Raw genomic sequence first — 18,420 nt, 5'->3', positions numbered from 1 at the left:
GAGCCAAAGTCAGATGCTTAACTGACTGAGCCACCCAGGTACCCCTGAAATTTTCTATATGTATGCAATCATGTACCTTTATGTTTATGTTTACTTCTGTGTATATTTTCATCCATCTTTCTTTATATTATATATATATATATTATATATAAGTATATATATATAATAAGTATACTTATATATAATATATATAATATATATATTCTTAAAGTATATATAATAAGTATATATATATACTTATATACTTATATAAGTATATATTTATATACTTTATATACTTATAAGTATATAATATATATTATATATGTATATAAGTATATATTTATATAGATATATGTGGTTTTTCTTACTTTTATTTTTAGATCTCAGGATCATATAGGAGACAATAGTGTCATCTATTTTGACACTTGCTTTTTACATTTAACGGTATGTCCTGGAAGTGTTCCACTACATTATGTACAGACCTATCTTATTCTTTTATGATTGTCTGGTAGGCCATTGTCTAAATTTAATATAATTTAATAAAGAGCAACATTAAATTATTTTCAATTTTATGCCATTTACAAATTTTCTGTATTAGTCTGCTTGGGCTTCCATAACAAAATACCATAGGTGAGATGGCTCAAACCACAGAAGTTTGTTTCTCATAGTTCTGGAGGTGGAGAAGTCTAAGATCAAGGTCCGGCAAGGTAGGTTTTATTCTGAGGACTGGTATGTGGACTTAGTAGTTATGGCTGTCTTCTCCCTGTGTTAAAGGAACCGGCCCTTTACTTGACATCAATGTTACAACTCTTCTCGTCTTGGTTTTGGTAACGTAATGTTTACTTATCTTTTTGCTCAGGTGCACGCTGCTTCCAGTTCTTTCCTCTGTTAACCTTTAATTCACTTCTCCAGGATAAGAGATGGGTCACATAAAATAAAGTTGTACTGTCTATGCATTTTTTTGCACAGATCTATCTCCTCTGTCATTCTGTGATGAGCTATGTTCCCATGAGAAGTTCCCCGTTTCCTGCATTCTTATCCTATGTAAAACAAGTTGATCTACGCGTGTCTCTCTGCTCTGCATAGGATTGGAAGAAATCCATATACACTCATACCTCTGATATACATATTGCTGCATTGAAAGTCATGTGTTGAAGTAATAAAATGAGTTCAGAGAACTTTATTTCCTGCAGCGTGAAACAATAAAATCACATCTACTTTCTATGAACCTTCAATTCCATGAATTGCCGTGCAATGCAGATTAACCTGAAAAACAATTCAATTTATCATTTAAAAACAGCTCATACTTATAAAGAGGTAAGCAAGAGCATACCAAAAAATAACTAGCAAGATTTAGTCTTGATGTTGTATTTTCATTACAACAATCATCGCAAATAATAAAGGCCTTGAAAAAGTCTGCTCCATGTAATGAATTGTCAACAAGTTAGCAGAACAGTGAGTTGCTACTCCAAGTAAGAAGAAAAACTCTTATGTAGGCACTAATTACATTCGATAAAAAAGTACTAAGTTGTACAGAACTGAGGATCGTTTTCAACTGCTTGATACAAATGATTATGTGCTAGACACATTTTCTCCTTTACTTTTTATAATGGATTAAAAGTTGATTCGTGTTTTTATTTCGTAAATAAGAAAACTGAGTTTCAGTAAAGTTAAGCAATCTGTCTTAGATCACACAGCTAGTAAGTGCCAGTTGTTGAATTCCAAACCAAGTCTTTGGCCTCATGCTACCACACAGTACTGCCTCCTGAAAGAAGCTTAGAGAAGCAAGGCAAATGTCTGCCAAAGTAATCAGAGAAGGCATCCAGGGGAAACAAAACCTGGGCTTTCAAGAGCGAGTAGGAGGACATATTGGGGGAAGGAAACACGGAACGAAACCATGGAGGTAAGAACAACATGGTGTGTAAAAGGAACGGGTCCCTGTGACTGGGAATTCATGCACAGGGCACCGTGTAGGTAACGTGCAGCAAACCACATAGGATCCTGAATGTCAGGAAAAGAAGTGTGGACTTGATCGATATAGAAAGGGTGGTGTGGAGCCACTGAATATTATCGGTCAGATGTCCAAGATGAAAAGTGATTTGGGAAGATTGGTTGGGATATGGGGTGTTGTCTGGAAAGCTACCCCCTAAGCATCCAAGAAGATTAGTTGGTGGCTATTGGTGGAACCCAGGTGGGATGTATAGAAGTGGGGACTGGGATGAATGCCGTGCCTAGAGTGTAACATGAGAAACATTTTGAAGATGAGAAATATAAATTAGGATGAATCATATTGCTTTGGCATGCTCTAAGTATTCAGTGTTCTCATGAAAAAAATGTGGTTTCCAAACACATTACAGAACACAACTAGTTATTTGGGGAACTTCGTTTTGTGTTTTTCAGAAATCTGAATTAACAAAGCTTCTGACTTAATCCAGGTTTGGGTAGTCATCTCAGTTTTCATGGACTAAAGAGGGGAAAGAAACCAAAGATGACTGAAGAAAACAACTGTCATTGATAATTACTATCAGCACCGAACTTCTTTTTGTTTCAGCTGAATGTCACTTGGGTTTATTTCAAGCAAATCCCTTTGTCCAGAGATTTATGATGTTTCAAGAGCTACAGCTCCTTTTGAGCTTTGCCCTTAATATTGTTTGGGCCTCAGCCTTAGGCTATTTTCCCTTATGGTAGAAAAATGACAGCCCAAACTCCCTGAAATAGCACTTTCTCTCTTACTTTGGGAGGATAGCTCTTCTGCCAACCACTACTTGAAAGTCGTTGCGATTTGACCAATCAAGATTGGGACCACATAGATGGGTTTGGGCCACTTAAGAGAAGTGGGAATCATTCTTAGTCAAAGAGTGTGGCTAAGCCAATTCAGGATCCTGGTAGTTCTTCTGGGGGAACTGATGCTGGAAGGCAACCAAAAATTATCATTCTCTGGTCTTAACTTCTCTACCTTTCTAGAATATAAACTGTATGATTGTCAGACCCGTGTTTATTTACTTCTTGGCATCGGATAAAGAACCAAATAGTTGGGGTATTTTTCCTTTAATTAGTTGAATGAATAAATGAATGAATGAATGAATGAAGAATGAATGAATGGAATGGAAGACATCTCTTTGAGATGAAAAGATTTTCAGAGCAAAATAGTAAAGGAAATGTGTATTCAAAACTGTGCATAAATACACACGAGAAGTGTCAGTGTAGGGGCGCCTGGGTGGCTCAGTCATTTGAGCATCTAACTCTTGATTTCTGCTCAGGTCATGATTCCAGGGTCATGAGATCAAGCCCTGTGTCTGGCTCAATGCTGAGCATGTGGCCTGCTTAAGATTCTCTCTCTCGGGGTGCCTGGGTGGCTCAGTCAGTTAATTGTTCAACTCTTGATTTCAGCTCAGGTCATGATCTCATGGTTCTTTGGATCGAGCCCACATTGGGCTCTGTGTTCACAGTGTGGTTTTGCTTGGGATTCTCTCTCTCTCCCTGTCTCTCTGCTCTCTTTTGTTCATGCTTTCTCTCTCTCTCTCTCTCTCAAAATAAATGAACTGAAAAAAAAAAAAAAGATTCTGTCTCTCTGCCCCTCCCCCAGCTTGTGTGCTTGCTCCCTCTCTCTCAAAAAAAAAAAAAAATTAAAATTAAAGAATGAAGTGTCAGTGTACCTATGTTTCTTTTAGAGGAAGGGGGGAGGTCATATTTCAGAAAAACTTCTCTGTAAAGAACATACTATTATACAAATTAAATCCTAAATAAATTGACATGTCACACATAAATATATATTTCATATGATTATGTATTTTGCAATACAGCATGTGACCATGGCAATATTTTTTTTGCCTGAATATGTGTAACATAAAAGTCTTAAAGTTAGGTTTTGAAACACTGGACTTTGTGAATAAATTACCAGTATAGACGTTATTTATTTGGGTGCAATGTTAAAATTGTATTTAAAACCCAGAGTCCAACTTTTAATAAATATACTCACATCATTCTTTGAACACCTACAAGGCGTCTGTTGCTTCTGATGCGTCAGCTATTTGATTCTCAAGTAATTTTATAAGTAAACCTTATTGTCACTGATTTACTGGTAAGGAAACTGAGACAAAGACAGGTTGAGCAACTAGGAAAAAGAGATGGAAAAATCACATAACTATCAATTCTTTTTTTGTGGTAGAGATAATTAAGACCTAGTCTTTTAGCATGTTTGATGATCATATGATGATCATATTACAGTATATAAATGTTTCTTTTTTTAAGGAGTTTATATTAAGACAATTTTTTAATGTTTATTTTTGAGAGAGAGGGAGTGAGAGTGAGGAAGAGGCAGAGAGAGAGGGAGACACAGAATATGAAGCAGAGTCCAGGTTCTGAGCTGTTGGCACAGAGCCCGATGTGAGGCTCAAACCCACAAACCGCAAGATCATGACCTGAGCGGAAGTCAGACACTTAACCAACTGAGCCACCCAGGTGTCCCTGCAGTATATAAATGTTTCAAATCAAAATGTTGTCTGTCCGAAAATGTACACAATGTTACATGTCAAATATACTTCAATATAAATAAATAAGAAAATAAATACATAGAAAATAATGGGGCAAGATTTAAACCCCCCAGATTAGATTCAAACCCCAAAACATGTGGTCCAATAAAATGCTCTTCCATTATGCTACTTGTTTTATATTGGGTTCTCAGCTGCAGTCCTTTGAGAGAAGGATGTGTGTACAAATGACTAAGGAAGTGCCAGGAGAAAACACGAGGCGGGAGAGTAAGACTGAGGAAGAGAAAGCCAAGCAAGGGTGTTATTGCACTGTACTTCCAGCTGTAACCTAATCCCATTGTCTTAGTCCACTCGGGGTGCTTTAACAGAGTACCATAGACTGGGTGGCTTATAAACAGCAGAAATTTATTTCTCACAACTCTGGAGTCCAAGATCAGGATACCAGAAGATTTGGTGTCTGGTGAGATCCACTTCATAGACAGCCGTCTTCTCACTGTGTTCTTACATGGTGAAAGGGGCAAGGGAACTCCATGGGGTCTCTTTTGTAAAGACACTCATCCCACGCATGAGAAATCAGCCATCATGACTTAATTGTCCTCCAAAGGCCCCACCTTCCAACACCCTCACCTTTGGAGTTAGACTATCCATACGTGAATTTGAGGGAAACACAAATATTCAGTCCATAGCACCCATGGAAAACAGTCATTTTGTTTAGAGTTGTCCATTTCACTTTCTTCAGACTAACGTACATTTTGGGGCATTTTTTGCTCCTTACAAAGTGAGCCCAAGATCGGGCCTTTGAGGAAAGTTACAGGTGCAAGTGATTGGAAGTAAGGCCCCCAGAAAAGGTTAAAGAAACCCAAAGTGACCTTGGTGGAGCACTGACACTGTCTCATTCACTCCCCTGCCATTCAAGATGGGAGTCAGTAAGACCTTGGATTGCGAGTAAGCTGTTCTGTGAGTGTTCTGCAAGATGAGCAAACATTTCTAATACATTTTAACTTGATAAACGAATGATGTCTTGCCATATGAGTAGTACGTGATGCCGAATGCCACATGATCACAGCTGAACCAATGCTTCTTGTCTCTGCCTCTGTCTGTCTCTATCTCGCTGTGGGATTGTGGGCGGTTTTCTCCCGTGCTTGGATGCTCCATCTCAGGCCGAGGTGTTTGGTAGAAATCAGTGATTTTTCAGAACGTTGGAAGGTGCCCACAACTGGCGCTAGTGAATTTTTTGTCACTTCAAAGCACCTATGGACAGTTCTTTGCTTTTCCATACAAGAGTCAGCTTAGGAATGCTTTGCTTCATTCTGGATCAGGCTGCCTGCAGATATAGATCCTTTGCTGCCTTATTGCCAGTTACATTAAATACAGTATATGTTAAGAACTTGTTAATGCTGTACCGTGCTCAACACCTGTGTGAATGTATACAATGGCCCCCATGCAGAAAAAGATTCTATTGAGCCTATGGGTAGCAGTGATTCCATTAGTAGTAGTGAAAGTCGTCCTACACAATAACCCTCCTCTCTCTTGTTTCCCTCACACCAGCCATGAAGGCTTTCAAAGGTAGATGCAGGTTAATTTGTTTATTTTTCTTTATATTTTGTATTTTCTTTATTATTTTGTATTATATTCAGTATTGTAATTGTTTTTATATGAAAAATTTTGGGTTGTGGAAGGAATCCTTTGAGTTTCTTATAGGGAAATTTGCTTTGATATACAAGTGCTTTGGATTACAAGCATGTTTCCAGAATAAATTATGCTCGCAAACCAAGGTTTTCCTGTATATCAGCATGCTGGTTTAGGGGCACCAATTCCTGATCCAAGTCACCAGTGGTGAGATCCGGGCTCTGACAGTTGGATAAATTTTTAAACTTACATGTGCGTTATTGTCTGCATTTATAAAATAGGTGATAATTCTATTACCTAAACTCATGAGCTTGTTTTGAGAATTAGATGAAGGCATATATATATATATATATATATACACACACACACATATGCAAGTGCCCTTGAAAGAGTTAAAGAAGTTTTATTATATATAATTAAATATATGTGTATCTTACTTTTGTTTTTACATTTGGAGGGTAAAAAAAAAACGTGGGTGGGAAGGGCAGAATGTCCTTCTTGACTTGTCCAAGTATACTAGCTTGGTGTGAGAAAAATAGATTATTAGAGCTCTTCAGAGCTCCAATACATATATAAATACACACACACACACACGCACACACACACACATAATGATGGAAAAAAAGCCCGTGTGCTATGACCTGCTGACCTGCTCACAGTCATGTCATACAGCTATTTAGTGACACAGCCAAGAAGGGAACTTAGTCTCCTGACCATCAGATCTTTCACTATGCCTTGTGGGTCGTATTGGTATTAATGTAACATTTCTTAGAGGAGCTAGGTGACCTCTAGTTTACTGAATATCTACGTTAACTGAACATTAATATTTGTTAATGTAAGGCTAAAAGCAACCTTAGAATTCATGAATAATCTATTAAAAATTCAAAGAACAGTATACATATTAAGAATGCTGTTATAAACTTTCTTAAAAGTAATTTTAAAATATTTTATATTTCTGTATTTTTATATTCTTGAGGTGTTTGGCAAAAAGAACCTAATCAATTTGGTGTGCCTGGGTGGCTCAGTCGGTTAAGGGTCTGACTTCAGTTCAGGTCATGATCTCACGGTTCATGGGTTCAAGCCTCATGTCAGGCTCTGTGCTGACAGCTCAGAGCCTGGAGCCTGCTTCAGATTCTCTCTCTCTCTCTCTCTCTCTCTCTCTCTCTCTCCCTGCTTGTCCCCCACTTACTCTCTGTGTCTCTGTCTCTCAAAAATAAAAAACAAACATTAAAAAAAAGAACCTAATTAATTCACATTCAGAAGTTGATGACTGTAAATCATAATATTTTTAACTCTCAAGGGTACTTGCATATTCATCAAGTAAAACAGCTTTAATAGTGCTTCAGCCACACACATACTAAAACTGGAACGGTACAGAGAAGATTGGCATGGCCTCTGTACAAGGATGACACACAAATTTGTGAAGCGTTCCATGTTTTTAAACAATTTACTTTGGGCATAGAGGATTAGTAGGAATGTAATTCATAAATCTGTGGCCCGTCCTGGTATTTTCTTGTGACATTTAAAGAAACGCAGAAATTGTAATAAAGTCCTGGCTAATAATCAAAACTCACATGGTTCCATACCAAATGCCTCTTCTTGAATAACACATTTTGCATCCAATGTAAAGAATCGACAGATTTCCAGTGTTAATACAATACCACCAACAAAGCTGCCAATATCAAATTTTGATAATGTATTTTCTTTAGAATTAATAGTTGCTGTGATTAGAAGAAAACAAAAAAAGTATGCTTTGGTGATTTTAAAAAACATCATACTAAGCTAAAACTTTGAATTTCTACATAAGAATGCTGAATGGGGGAAGAGGAAGTCTCATTGTAGAAGGTTGCTCTCCAGCCTGCTTGGTCTAGTGACTGCTGGGTTCTAGTTGATCTAACACATCTCCCAATCACCCCCATCCCCAGAACTGCAACCCCAGCATCTGAAGCTATTTGTGATGCTGAACTTAGATCGCCTACCACAACCTCAGAGGCAGTACGATTTGGGGATTTTTTTTTCCCCTTATTGGTCCTCTTAAGAGTTAGTGCCTTAACAATAGGTCCGCACAACACAGGTCTAATCTTGCAACTAGATCTAATCTGAATAAATGGTTCTAACTGAAATTTCTCCTTTTGAATAAATTGGAAATTGAAACTGTTTTGGTTTTATCGCATCAAGAGACCTTGAGAAATTAGTTGATTTAAAATACAAATTGTAGTAATAAAACTGTGGATTAGAAACATATGAAAATACACAAGGGGCGCCTAAGTGGCTCGGTCGATTGAGCATCCAGCTTCGGCTCAGGTCATGATCTCAGAGTTTGTGAGTTCAAGTCCCGTGTCAGGCTCTGTGCTGACAGCTCAGAGCCTGGTGCCTGCTCTGGGTTGTGTCTCCCTCTCTCTCTGCCCCTCTCCTGCCCTCTCTCTCTCTCTCTCTTTCTGTCTCTCTCAAAAATAAATAAACAATTAAACAAATTTTTAAAATACACCGAAAATACCATAAAGTCTGCTGTTATCACGAATGTAATAACTAGTTTTTAAGTGGAACTGAACTTTGAATAAGTTCAAAAGAAAATGTTGAGGTTCTGAATTTGTAGTTTCACAGGCATTATGTTTTTTAAAAATGCAGAAAATGAAGAGTGCTGATACTCTGTTACTACACTGTATCTAATACCATTGGAAAATATCTTTATGGCACATATGAATGAAAACCAAAGCTAACCATTTGGTTTAGAACTAATGTAGACTGAATGCTGCCTAATTCTGTTGTCTAATGAGGGGCCCAGGAGGGAAAGGTGTGGCACATTTCAAATCATATCCAAGTACAATTCCCTGGTAGGACAAGTCACTTATTCACACTCATTAGCAGGCCTGATGAAGTTGGAAACTCATTTTCCACAGGGACAAGAATACTAGGATCTATACCATTAATTTATTTAATATGACATCATTTCTATTTTTTCAGAATGGAACAAAGACAAAAATGTGGCATTTAACAACTATTTTCAGCATAGGAAACAGGTCAGTTTTGATACATCTTTGTTACTGCTGAAGTAACAGATGTCACTGAAGTGTTGTGGGTTGTGGTCATTGTCGATGGCATCTGGGGTATATTTTGTGAAACTGAGGTGGTGAAAGTTACATTTGTTGAGAACCCTGGTGTTGTCATTTTAAATATTGCTGTAGGTGTCAAGATGGTGACCGTCCCAGTCTTTGAGACTGAAGAAAATAGAATTGTTGACTGTTTCACAGTGCTGGTGGAAGACTCATTTGTATAGCTGGAAATCACAAAGTCATAAAGCTGCATGACTATGAAGAAACAGGGGCTCATGGGTTTTGGCCCACATCATGATCTCATGGTTCCTGAGTTTGAGCCCCGTATCAGCAGGTCAGGTTTTGCTTTGAACTCTGACCTTTTTCAGAGTGGATTACCTGTGAGACAATGATATCATTTTCTTGCTCAATTTGGTTGTCTCCTCTCATAAGTTGGATATATTGTCATGCTAAAAGAGCCCTCCCCATTGGGGATGAGGATAAGGAAAGAGGGACAGGTAGATACCATCTACTATCCTATCCTACCATAATCCCATGAGCATATATTAGCATGATTTTGTAATTGTCTGTCTACACTGCTAGTTTGGGCTGAAATGTTCTCATAGGCAGCATTGCATTATGAACCAGATGCCCTTTGGATAACCTCTGTCAGAGATGGTTTCCTGGCTTTTACCTGGACAGCAACCTGTGCCTGGGGTGTGTATGGAAAGCAGGGTGCCAAGAACAAGAATGGGCAGGAAGAAAAGTGATGGAGATTTACCAGATTTCCAGCTCATTACAGATTTCACCCATCACCTCTCTCCTTTTGTTTTAATTTTTAATTTATTGAATTGCAAGTTGTTTTTGGAGAGCTATGCTCTACTCATGTTTCAACAAGCAACATCTTAAATGGGTAGACTTGGAAGAATAAGTGTAGGAAAGTTGCTTATAAGAGCTCTAATAACCTCCTGTTTTTCTCACACCTGTTTTTCTCTCATACTTGGACAAGTCAAGAAGGGCATTCCACCCTTCCCGCCCACTTATTTTTACCCTCCAAATGTAAAAACTAAAGTAAGGTACACATATACTTAGCTACAGATAATAAAACTTCTTTAACTCTCTCAAGTGCACTTGCATATTTATCAAGTAAAATAGCCTTATGACTATGTAAGTACATGGAATTATACAACATCAATCATGTAAGGGGAAACAATGTATATTTGTAATAATTTTTTGTCACAAACAAATGCAGGGATACTCATGACCTAGGTAAAAATGTACAAATCTGTGAATTGTTAGTTTATGATTACAACAATTGAGAGCAGATGATGTATTAGCTTCCTGGGGATGCTATGATAAGTGACCACAAGCCATGTAGCTTGAAACAGCAGAAATTTATTTTCTCACAGTTCTGGAGGCCAGAAGTCCAAAATCAAGGCATTGGCAGGGCCATGGTCCATCCAAAGTCTCTAGGAGAAAAATCCTTCCTTGGCTTTTCCAGCTTCTGATGGTCTCTGGTTTTCCCTGACTTGTGGCAGCTTGAGTCCAACCTCTGTGGCCATCTTTTTTTTTTTTTTTTTTCAACGTTTTTTATTTATTTTTGGGACAGAGAGAGACAGAGCATGAACGGGGGAGGGGCAGAGAGAGAGAGGGAGACACAGAATCAGAAACAGCCTCCAGGCTCCGAGCCATCAGCCCAGAGCCTGACGCGGGGCTCGAACTCACGGACCGCGAGATCGTGACCTGGCTGAAGTCGGACGCTTAACCGACTGCGCCACCCAGGCGCCCCTGTGGCCATCTTTACATGGCCATCTCCTCTCTGTGTGTGTCTGAATCTGAATCTCCTTCTCTTTTCTGTATAAAGACACTAGTCATTGGATTCAGACCCATCCTAAGACAGAGTAACTTCATCTTAACTAATTACATTTGCAAAGACCCTCCTTCCAAAAAAGGTCACATTCCAAGGTTCCAGTTGGGCATGAATTTTGGAGGGATACTATTCAAATCAGCACAAGGGAAGTAAGTAAAAAATCTATTTCTTGGGGCGCCTGGATGGCTCAGTCAGTTAAGCATCCAACTCTTGATTTTGGCTCAAGTCATGATCTCACGGTTTGTGAGTTTGAGCCCTGTGTTGGTCTCTGCATTATCAACGCAGAGCCTGCTTGGGATTCTCTCTCTCTCTGCCCCTCCCCTGCTCTCTCTCTCAAACTAAATAAACAATTAAAAACATACATATTTCTTAATTTTAAATTTATTTATTTAGTTTGAGAGAGAGAGTGAGAGCGAACATACGCGCGTGCAAGTGAGGGAGGGACAGGAAGAGAGAGAATCCCAAGCAGGCTCCACACTGTCAATGCAGAGCCTGACCTGGAGCTTGAACTCACGAACCATGAGATCATGACCTGAGCCAAAATGAAGAGTCAAATACTTAACCAACTGAGCCACCCACGTGCCCTTGTATATATTTCTTTATTGTTATTGTTAAGGTAGTTGTTATTTGACGTTTGCAAAAGCATGTGGATTCTTCAGTTTGCCAATGCTCAGTGGCTTTTTGGGAGAAGTCCTTTTGGAACTGAATCAGTTTCACAGTAGGTGCAGGTACGAAACCATCAGGCAGGCACAGTTTTGTCAAGGACCCCAAATGTTTTACGTCAGAAAGATAATATACATTTCCACTAAGCTTTTCTTACCTTCTATTCTGATACAGTGGTCTTGGTTCTAGGTTCTAAGGATTTCTGAGACACTTAGGAACTTTTTTTCTTATCCCCATCTAATCCTATTCTATAGACCTAGGTCACACCGAGTAAAATTCTTAGCCTCATTTCATTATATTATATAATTTTTAAAAATTTCCAACCATATTGTGTCCTTTGTATCAAATTCCACCCCAACTCTGCCCTCATTCAGTGACAGAGTGAACTGAAATTCTTTCCTCTCTTACCAAAATAATTGAGTCATTTACCAAGAGTTGATTAGCAAGTATACATAGATTCTAAAAGGTTTGCATGGGAGCAAACTGCTTTCATTTTCTGAAACGTGTGCCCTGCACCGAACAGATTATGCTCATCCGTAGCCAAGGAACAGAACATGGCAAAATAAAGAAAGATTGATGCCTGGAAGTACAAATGTGAATCCTGACTTTTGAGCTCTTAATGTTGTGCAAGCATCTTCAGTATCCCAAGTAGAGGATCAGAAGGGGGAGATTACAGGATTGATCCGCAGCTGTGAGTGTCTGAGTCCATTGTGAGGGGCTGGTGCACAAGTAGTTCAAGTAGCCTCCTGGGAAAAAGTGGTATGTTGAGAGGCTGGGGAGGCGTGAGAGAACCAACAGAGCAGGAAAAAAACACTGAAAGAGAGTTTCAGAGGAGCACAGTCCTGAGTGGTTCTAAGTGAAGGCTGGGATGGTGGGATTGGGCAGCTGAAGTGGGGTGCAGGGTAGGTCACTGGAGTTTAGACAATCAAGAAATTAGGAGGCAATAAATTTGATGATTCAGTCTCATTCATGGAAAGGCTTCATTTCCATTCAATAAATAGTTATTAAGCAGTCTGCGTGTTGCAGTGATTATGCTAGACATATTGACCTGGATAAGGAGAGTAAGAGAAGGTGATGAGGTCATGAGAACAGTATAATATTTGGAGCTTTTCAATTCCCAGTTTTATAGTTGATGTTAATTTCCACCTTGGTCTTGACTATGCTTAGTAGCTCTCTTATTGTTTGCTTTTTTCCTGCTAAGTCTTCTCAAGAGTACCTCAAAGGTCCAGTTATCTGAACTGACTGGAGACTGTTTTACTCTTTTTTTCATTTTAATTTTTAAAAATTTATTCAAAATCAAGTTAGTTAACATATAGTATAGTATAGTATTGGCTTCAGTAGAACCCAATGATTCATCACTTTACATATAACACCCAGTGCTCATTCCAACAAGCACCCTCCTTAACACCCATCACCCATTTAGCCCATCCCCACCAGACTCCCTTCCAGCAACCCTCAGTTTGTTCTCTGTATTTAAAAGTCTCTTATGATTTGCCTCCCTCTCTGTTTTTATCTCATTTTTCCTTCCCTTCCCCTATGTTCATCTGTTTTGTTTCTTAAATTCCACACAGGAGTGAAAGCATATGATATTTGTCTTTCTCTGACTAATTTATCTTGCTTAGAATAATACACTCTAGTTCTATCCACGTTGTTGCAAATGGCAAGATTTCATTCTTTTTGATTGCTGAATAATATTCCATTCTATCTATCTATCTATCTATCTATCTATCTATCATCTATCTATCTATCTATCTATCACATCTTCTTTATCCTTTCTTCAGTAAATGGATTTTGGGGCTCTTTCCATACTTTGGCTATTGTCTATAGTGCTGCTGTAAACATTGGGGTGCATGTGCCCCTTCAGATCAGCATTTTTGTATCCTTTGGGTAAATACCTAGTAGTGGAATTGCTGGGTCATACATAGGGTAGTTCTATTTTTAATTTTTTGAAGACATAGGGTACAAGAAGAGACCATTTTACTCTTAAGAATACTTCAGGTTGAAGGCTTCCTCCTCACCTCCCTTCCACCTGTGGTTTCCTTTCTAGGCTGTTCCTTTACTAGGCACTGGGGCTAACAGGTAACCCACAGCTGCCAGGCCATCCTTGCCTGGCCTCTATTGCATATGAAGGTGGGTGTATGGAACTGTCATCCATTCTGGTCTGTAAATGCCACCTGTGTACAAGAACACTGTAGTTAATAACACAGTTTAATATGTCATCAGGTGTTTGTGTCATTGCCACCCACTTCCATATGCACTACTTTCGATTCCTTTTTATTTATTCCTTCTGCAGTCATACAGCCGGCCTAAAAATGAAATTGAATGTTTGTTCCAGTCTCAGAAATACCAATTTATCCGCATTGGTATGCTTTATGTTGCCATGACCTCCTTTGGCAATTTCTATAAGTTTAATTTTTGTTTTAATAGAGGCAACCTTTGGCATTCTCATTTAGATTGTGATGACAATGTGACATCTCTGAAGCAACCAAAATAAGTCGCCCTTTTAAAGTGCTACCTCTTACAGCAGTGATTCACTACACTATAGCTTTATTTGCCTCAGAAAGGTTTTTAATGTGAAAATGTATAACACCACCATTATTTCAAATGATGCAATGATGCAAAAGGAAAAGTCTTTCTCGTGCGGACAATTACCGAATATCCAAGAAAGAGCAGTGTTTAACCTCCTCTAGTGCCCTCTGGTCTCTGCCACAGCCTTATTTGGGCTAAAGAAGAATGTCACAACAGGTGATGTGACTGCTTCGAAGATTTGTGGAACTGGTTGAGGAAGCAGCAGATAATGACCAGCAGGCTTTTGGGGGATGGGTAGCTGTGTGCTGGCATCACTATGCTCGGTCAACGTGGCAGGAAGCTCTGTGGGAAATTCTGTTCCGTGTTGGGGCACCGAGAGCCAGACCCATTCTGGTCAAGGTGCTCCCGATCCCTGGAACGTGTCCCCTGCACGGAGCAGGTTATGCCTTCCCATAAGAATCTGCTTGGGGTTCCCCTTAAGTATTCTACATGGTCATCTTAAAATTCCTTCTCCAAAAATTCTTCTGTTCTTCAAGAATTTGGTAACCTGTGCTTTTCCTCTGACATCAGTGGCTCCTTAGTTCAGTTGTTATCCTTCTGGGGCACTTCTCTTTCTCAGTCTGCCCTTTCATTTCCCACATCCTCTCTGTTTTGCCAAGAGCTTTGCTTCTTCACGGTCTTCTTATTTTCTCCTGTGATCAGTGCTCAGGTTTGCATGCAGAACGTTTTCTTGTTGTTTTATACATGTATTGTGTTCTTAGAAAAAGCCTCCAGACTTGACCCTCAGTTTGTAATCTGGAGGTCAGATTACAGTTTAATTTTCTTTGAAGACCTTGCCAGGTTTTGAGGAGAGACCTTGCTATTTGCTCTCCTTAGGAAAGAACATATTGAAAGGCCACACTCTGTCTTCTCTCCCTAAGGGCCAAAGGACACGCGACTGGGGTGAGGGCAGGAATCCCCCCCAGACATAAGGCTCCCACTCTTTCCTCCCCCCGCTCACAGGCAGAAGCTTCCAGGTCCCGAAGCATCTCCAATGTGTCCTCCTCCAATGATGTATTGCAGTGGGAGGAATACTGACTTTGGGGTCAGACCTGCCTAGTCTCAAATCCCCATCTACGATTGCCCGGCTATGGTATTTTGAGTTTGTTACTTAATCTTCTGAGTCTCAATTTTCTCATCTGTAAAACGGAGACAATAATATTTACCTTATAGATTCATTGTAAATATTAAATGAAATGTAGCAAGTGGCTAATACAGTGGTTGGCAGATAGTAGGTGCTAAGTAAAATGCAGATGTTACTATTATTATTCCTAGAATGCATTGGTAGTTGGGAAGCCTGGGGTTGGTTTCAGCGTTTCCTATATTAAAAACAGCAGCAACAACAACGCATGCTGTTCAAAGATTCTCTCAAGAAGTTTAGTGATGCTTCTTCAAAGCAGGCACCACCAGCCACACATAATTCATCATGCACATTCTCAGCTTTCTCTTGCTGTGCCTCGATGAAGACCGTCTGTCTTTGTAGCTGCCTTGGCAAGAGCCAGCTTTTCTTTAAAGCCCTCATGGCTCCTTTCTAGGACCTACCTTGTGGAGCTCAGTGAAACCTACAGGCTCTGCCAGAACTGAAAAGGCACTTGGTGAAAATGCCTCACGTCCCTCTCTTACTCTGGACATATTAGCAGTGCCCTGTTCCCCTTGGAGTGCTGAGGTGCCCGAATAAGTCAAGTTTCACAAGAGAGCTCAAACTAGACACGGAAACTAAAATCTAATAGGCATCCTAGGTTGCCCTTCTGTGTAATGTGTTATGCAACCATGCTTGAACAATAACTGTTGTTTTCAGGCAAAATAGAAAATAGGTTCTGCCTTCAGGGCACGCAGTCTTTTAGAGATGAGAGACAAGTGCAAACAAAGCCATGCGCAGTGTCATTGCTGTGAATGTGATGTTAAAATGTATGTGTGGGCTAGCTATGGCACGACTCACTATGTAACACAAAAGCAAGCTGGATTTAAAAAGTCGAACCCCTGGCTGCCTATTCAGATCTCTGCCTACTACCTACCGCTTCCCTGTTTGGCTGCTTAGATTCTCTGATTTAAAAACAAGAAGGAAAGAAAGAAAAACTATGTAGAAAATCAAAGTGGAAAGCCTTAGGAGACAATAGCTGACAACACTTCATCTTCATAAGCACGTCTAAATTGGAGGACAAGCAAGGGTTTCAAAATGCATTCGCCTGCTTTTGAGTAGTCAGGGCTAAAGGTGGAAGGTGTTGAGCTCTAAGACAGGTCAAGCCTTGGAAATTTAGGGACAGACCATGGTTTCTTTAGCAGATGAATGGAGCGTTCAAAGAACCCTGTGGCTGATGGCAACACCTGTAGCCCAGCTCCACTAGGTACAGACAGGGCTCCTGTACGTCCTCTGCAGGTAAGGCACTTTGGGACCTTAGGATGTGCTCAGCTCGCTGTGAGTTCCCTGGGCTGAGGTGTGCAAGTGTTATGAAGGGAGCTTACAGAAAGGACAACGGAAGGAACGTGTTCATATGCATTGTGCTGTCAAGATTAGAACCCACTTTACTGCCCCTTCTCTGTTCGCTGGTTTCTACCTTCCCTCTCTTAATTTCAGCAGTGTCACAGGAACACATCATTACCGTGTTATTTTCTCTCCTAAATTTTAATGGTAAGATTCTTATTACAATTTGATTTTAATCACTAGAATAAAAATATCCATTATTGAACGCTACTTTGTGCCCAGCACTATGCTCAGCACCGGGTAGATATGTATATGATAGATAGGTATTGATAGTTAGATAGGTAATAGATGAATAAGGCATCATCTACTGCCTTCAGTAGGGATGGATAAAAATATTTTGAGGTGGAAGAGAGTGAGACTGAGGGAGTTTATGCCTGACTAGAGCCTTAATTTCTTTTTTTTTATGTGTGGGGCGGGGGGAGAAAAGAAAGGAAAAAAAGGAGGGGACCAAGGGCAAAGTATCCTGGAAGAAAGCAATTTTTGAAACAGCTGCCATGCAGAATGATCAGGAAAACAAAAGTGAGTTCAAAACACAAACAGATTAGTAAATCCTATGATTCTTGGAGAAACAGGTTATCATCTCGTCTTTGCCGTTGCTATTGTTCCCATCTCCATCATTGTTTTCATATCCAGAATGCATCATACTTGAACCCCATCATAACCTTTACATCGTTGAACAAACGATTCCTTCGCAAAACTGCTAATGCTTTATGCTAGTTTCATGCTTACCGTAGGGTGTTGTCGGGTGGTTGGATTTATCACATCCTCCCTCTCATTTGTGCTTGTTTAGGTGGAGCCAGTGATACAGAGAGGCCACGAGAGTCTGGTCCACCACATCCTGCTCTATCAGTGCAGTAGCAGCTTTAATGACAGCGTTCTGGACTATGGCCACGAGTGTTACCATCCTAACATGCCTGATGCGTTCCTCACCTGCGAGACTGTGATTTTTGCCTGGGCCATTGGTGGAGAGGTGGGGCTAATGACTGATTACGGAGATGTGACACTATTCATTGATCATGTTTTTCCCCTACGGTTCTCATACTTATAAGTAAAGCTTTATACACTATTTCTTCTTCTTTTTTTTTTTTTTTTTTTTTTTTTTTAATTTTTTTTTTTCAACGTTTATTTATTTTTGGGACAGAGAGAGACAGAGCATGAACGGGGGAGGGGCAGAGAGAGAGGGAGACACAGAATCAGAAACAGGCTCCAGGCTCTGAGCCATCAGCCCAGAGCCCGACGCGGGGCTCGAACTCACGGACCGCGAGATCGTGACCTGGCTGAAGTCGGACGCTTAACCGACTGCGCCACCCAGGCGCCCCTCTTCTTCTTCTTTTTTTTAATTTTTTAAAATGTTTATTTATTTTTGAGACAATGTAAGAGACAGAGTGCAGGCAGCGGAGGGGCAGACAGAGGGAGACACAGAATCTGAAGCGGGCTCCAGGCTCTGAGCTGTCAGCACAGAGCCCGACGTGGGGCCTGAACTCACAAACCGTGAGATCGTGACCTGAGCCGAAGTCGGTCGGGTGCTTAACTGACTGAGCCACTCAGGCACCCCGCTTTATACACTATTTCTGATATGAGGGTAGCTTATTTTTCTTTCCCCTGGCAGGGATTCTTTCCTTAAGCCCCTTTATTTTATCCACTATAGATTATGGGGTTCTAGAATGTTGAAATATCTTTGAGAATGGTTGGGGTTTTTGGAGG

General features: G+C 40.0%; 1 protein-coding gene and 1 non-coding gene across 3 annotated transcripts in view; both read left to right on the top strand.

Moving 5' to 3' along the window:
- MOXD1 (monooxygenase DBH like 1) overlaps positions 1 to 18,420 on the top strand; it is a 97,929-nt gene that overhangs the window by 51,884 nt on the left and 27,625 nt on the right. For both annotated transcript variants that reach the window (XR_007151997.1, XM_047857718.1), the window contains exon 5: positions 17,507 to 17,686. Coding sequence is in view for 1 of the 2 variants with exons in the window: in XM_047857718.1 (XP_047713674.1) it covers positions 17,507 to 17,686 (180 nt within the window). In the remaining variant the exon portion in view is untranslated. The remainder of the gene's footprint in view (positions 1 to 17,506; positions 17,687 to 18,420) is intronic.
- Positions 7,439 to 7,541, top strand: LOC125166856 (U6 spliceosomal RNA). Its single transcript, XR_007152565.1, has one exon. It is a non-coding gene; the product is annotated as a U6 spliceosomal RNA (small nuclear RNA).

The sequence above is a fragment of the Prionailurus viverrinus genome, chromosome B2, assembly GCF_022837055.1.
Source record: "Prionailurus viverrinus isolate Anna chromosome B2, UM_Priviv_1.0, whole genome shotgun sequence".
Classification (NCBI taxonomy): Eukaryota; Metazoa; Chordata; class Mammalia; order Carnivora; family Felidae; genus Prionailurus; species Prionailurus viverrinus.
The sequence above is the reverse complement of the archived record's forward strand: the minus strand, read 5'-3'. Positions and strand labels throughout refer to the sequence as shown.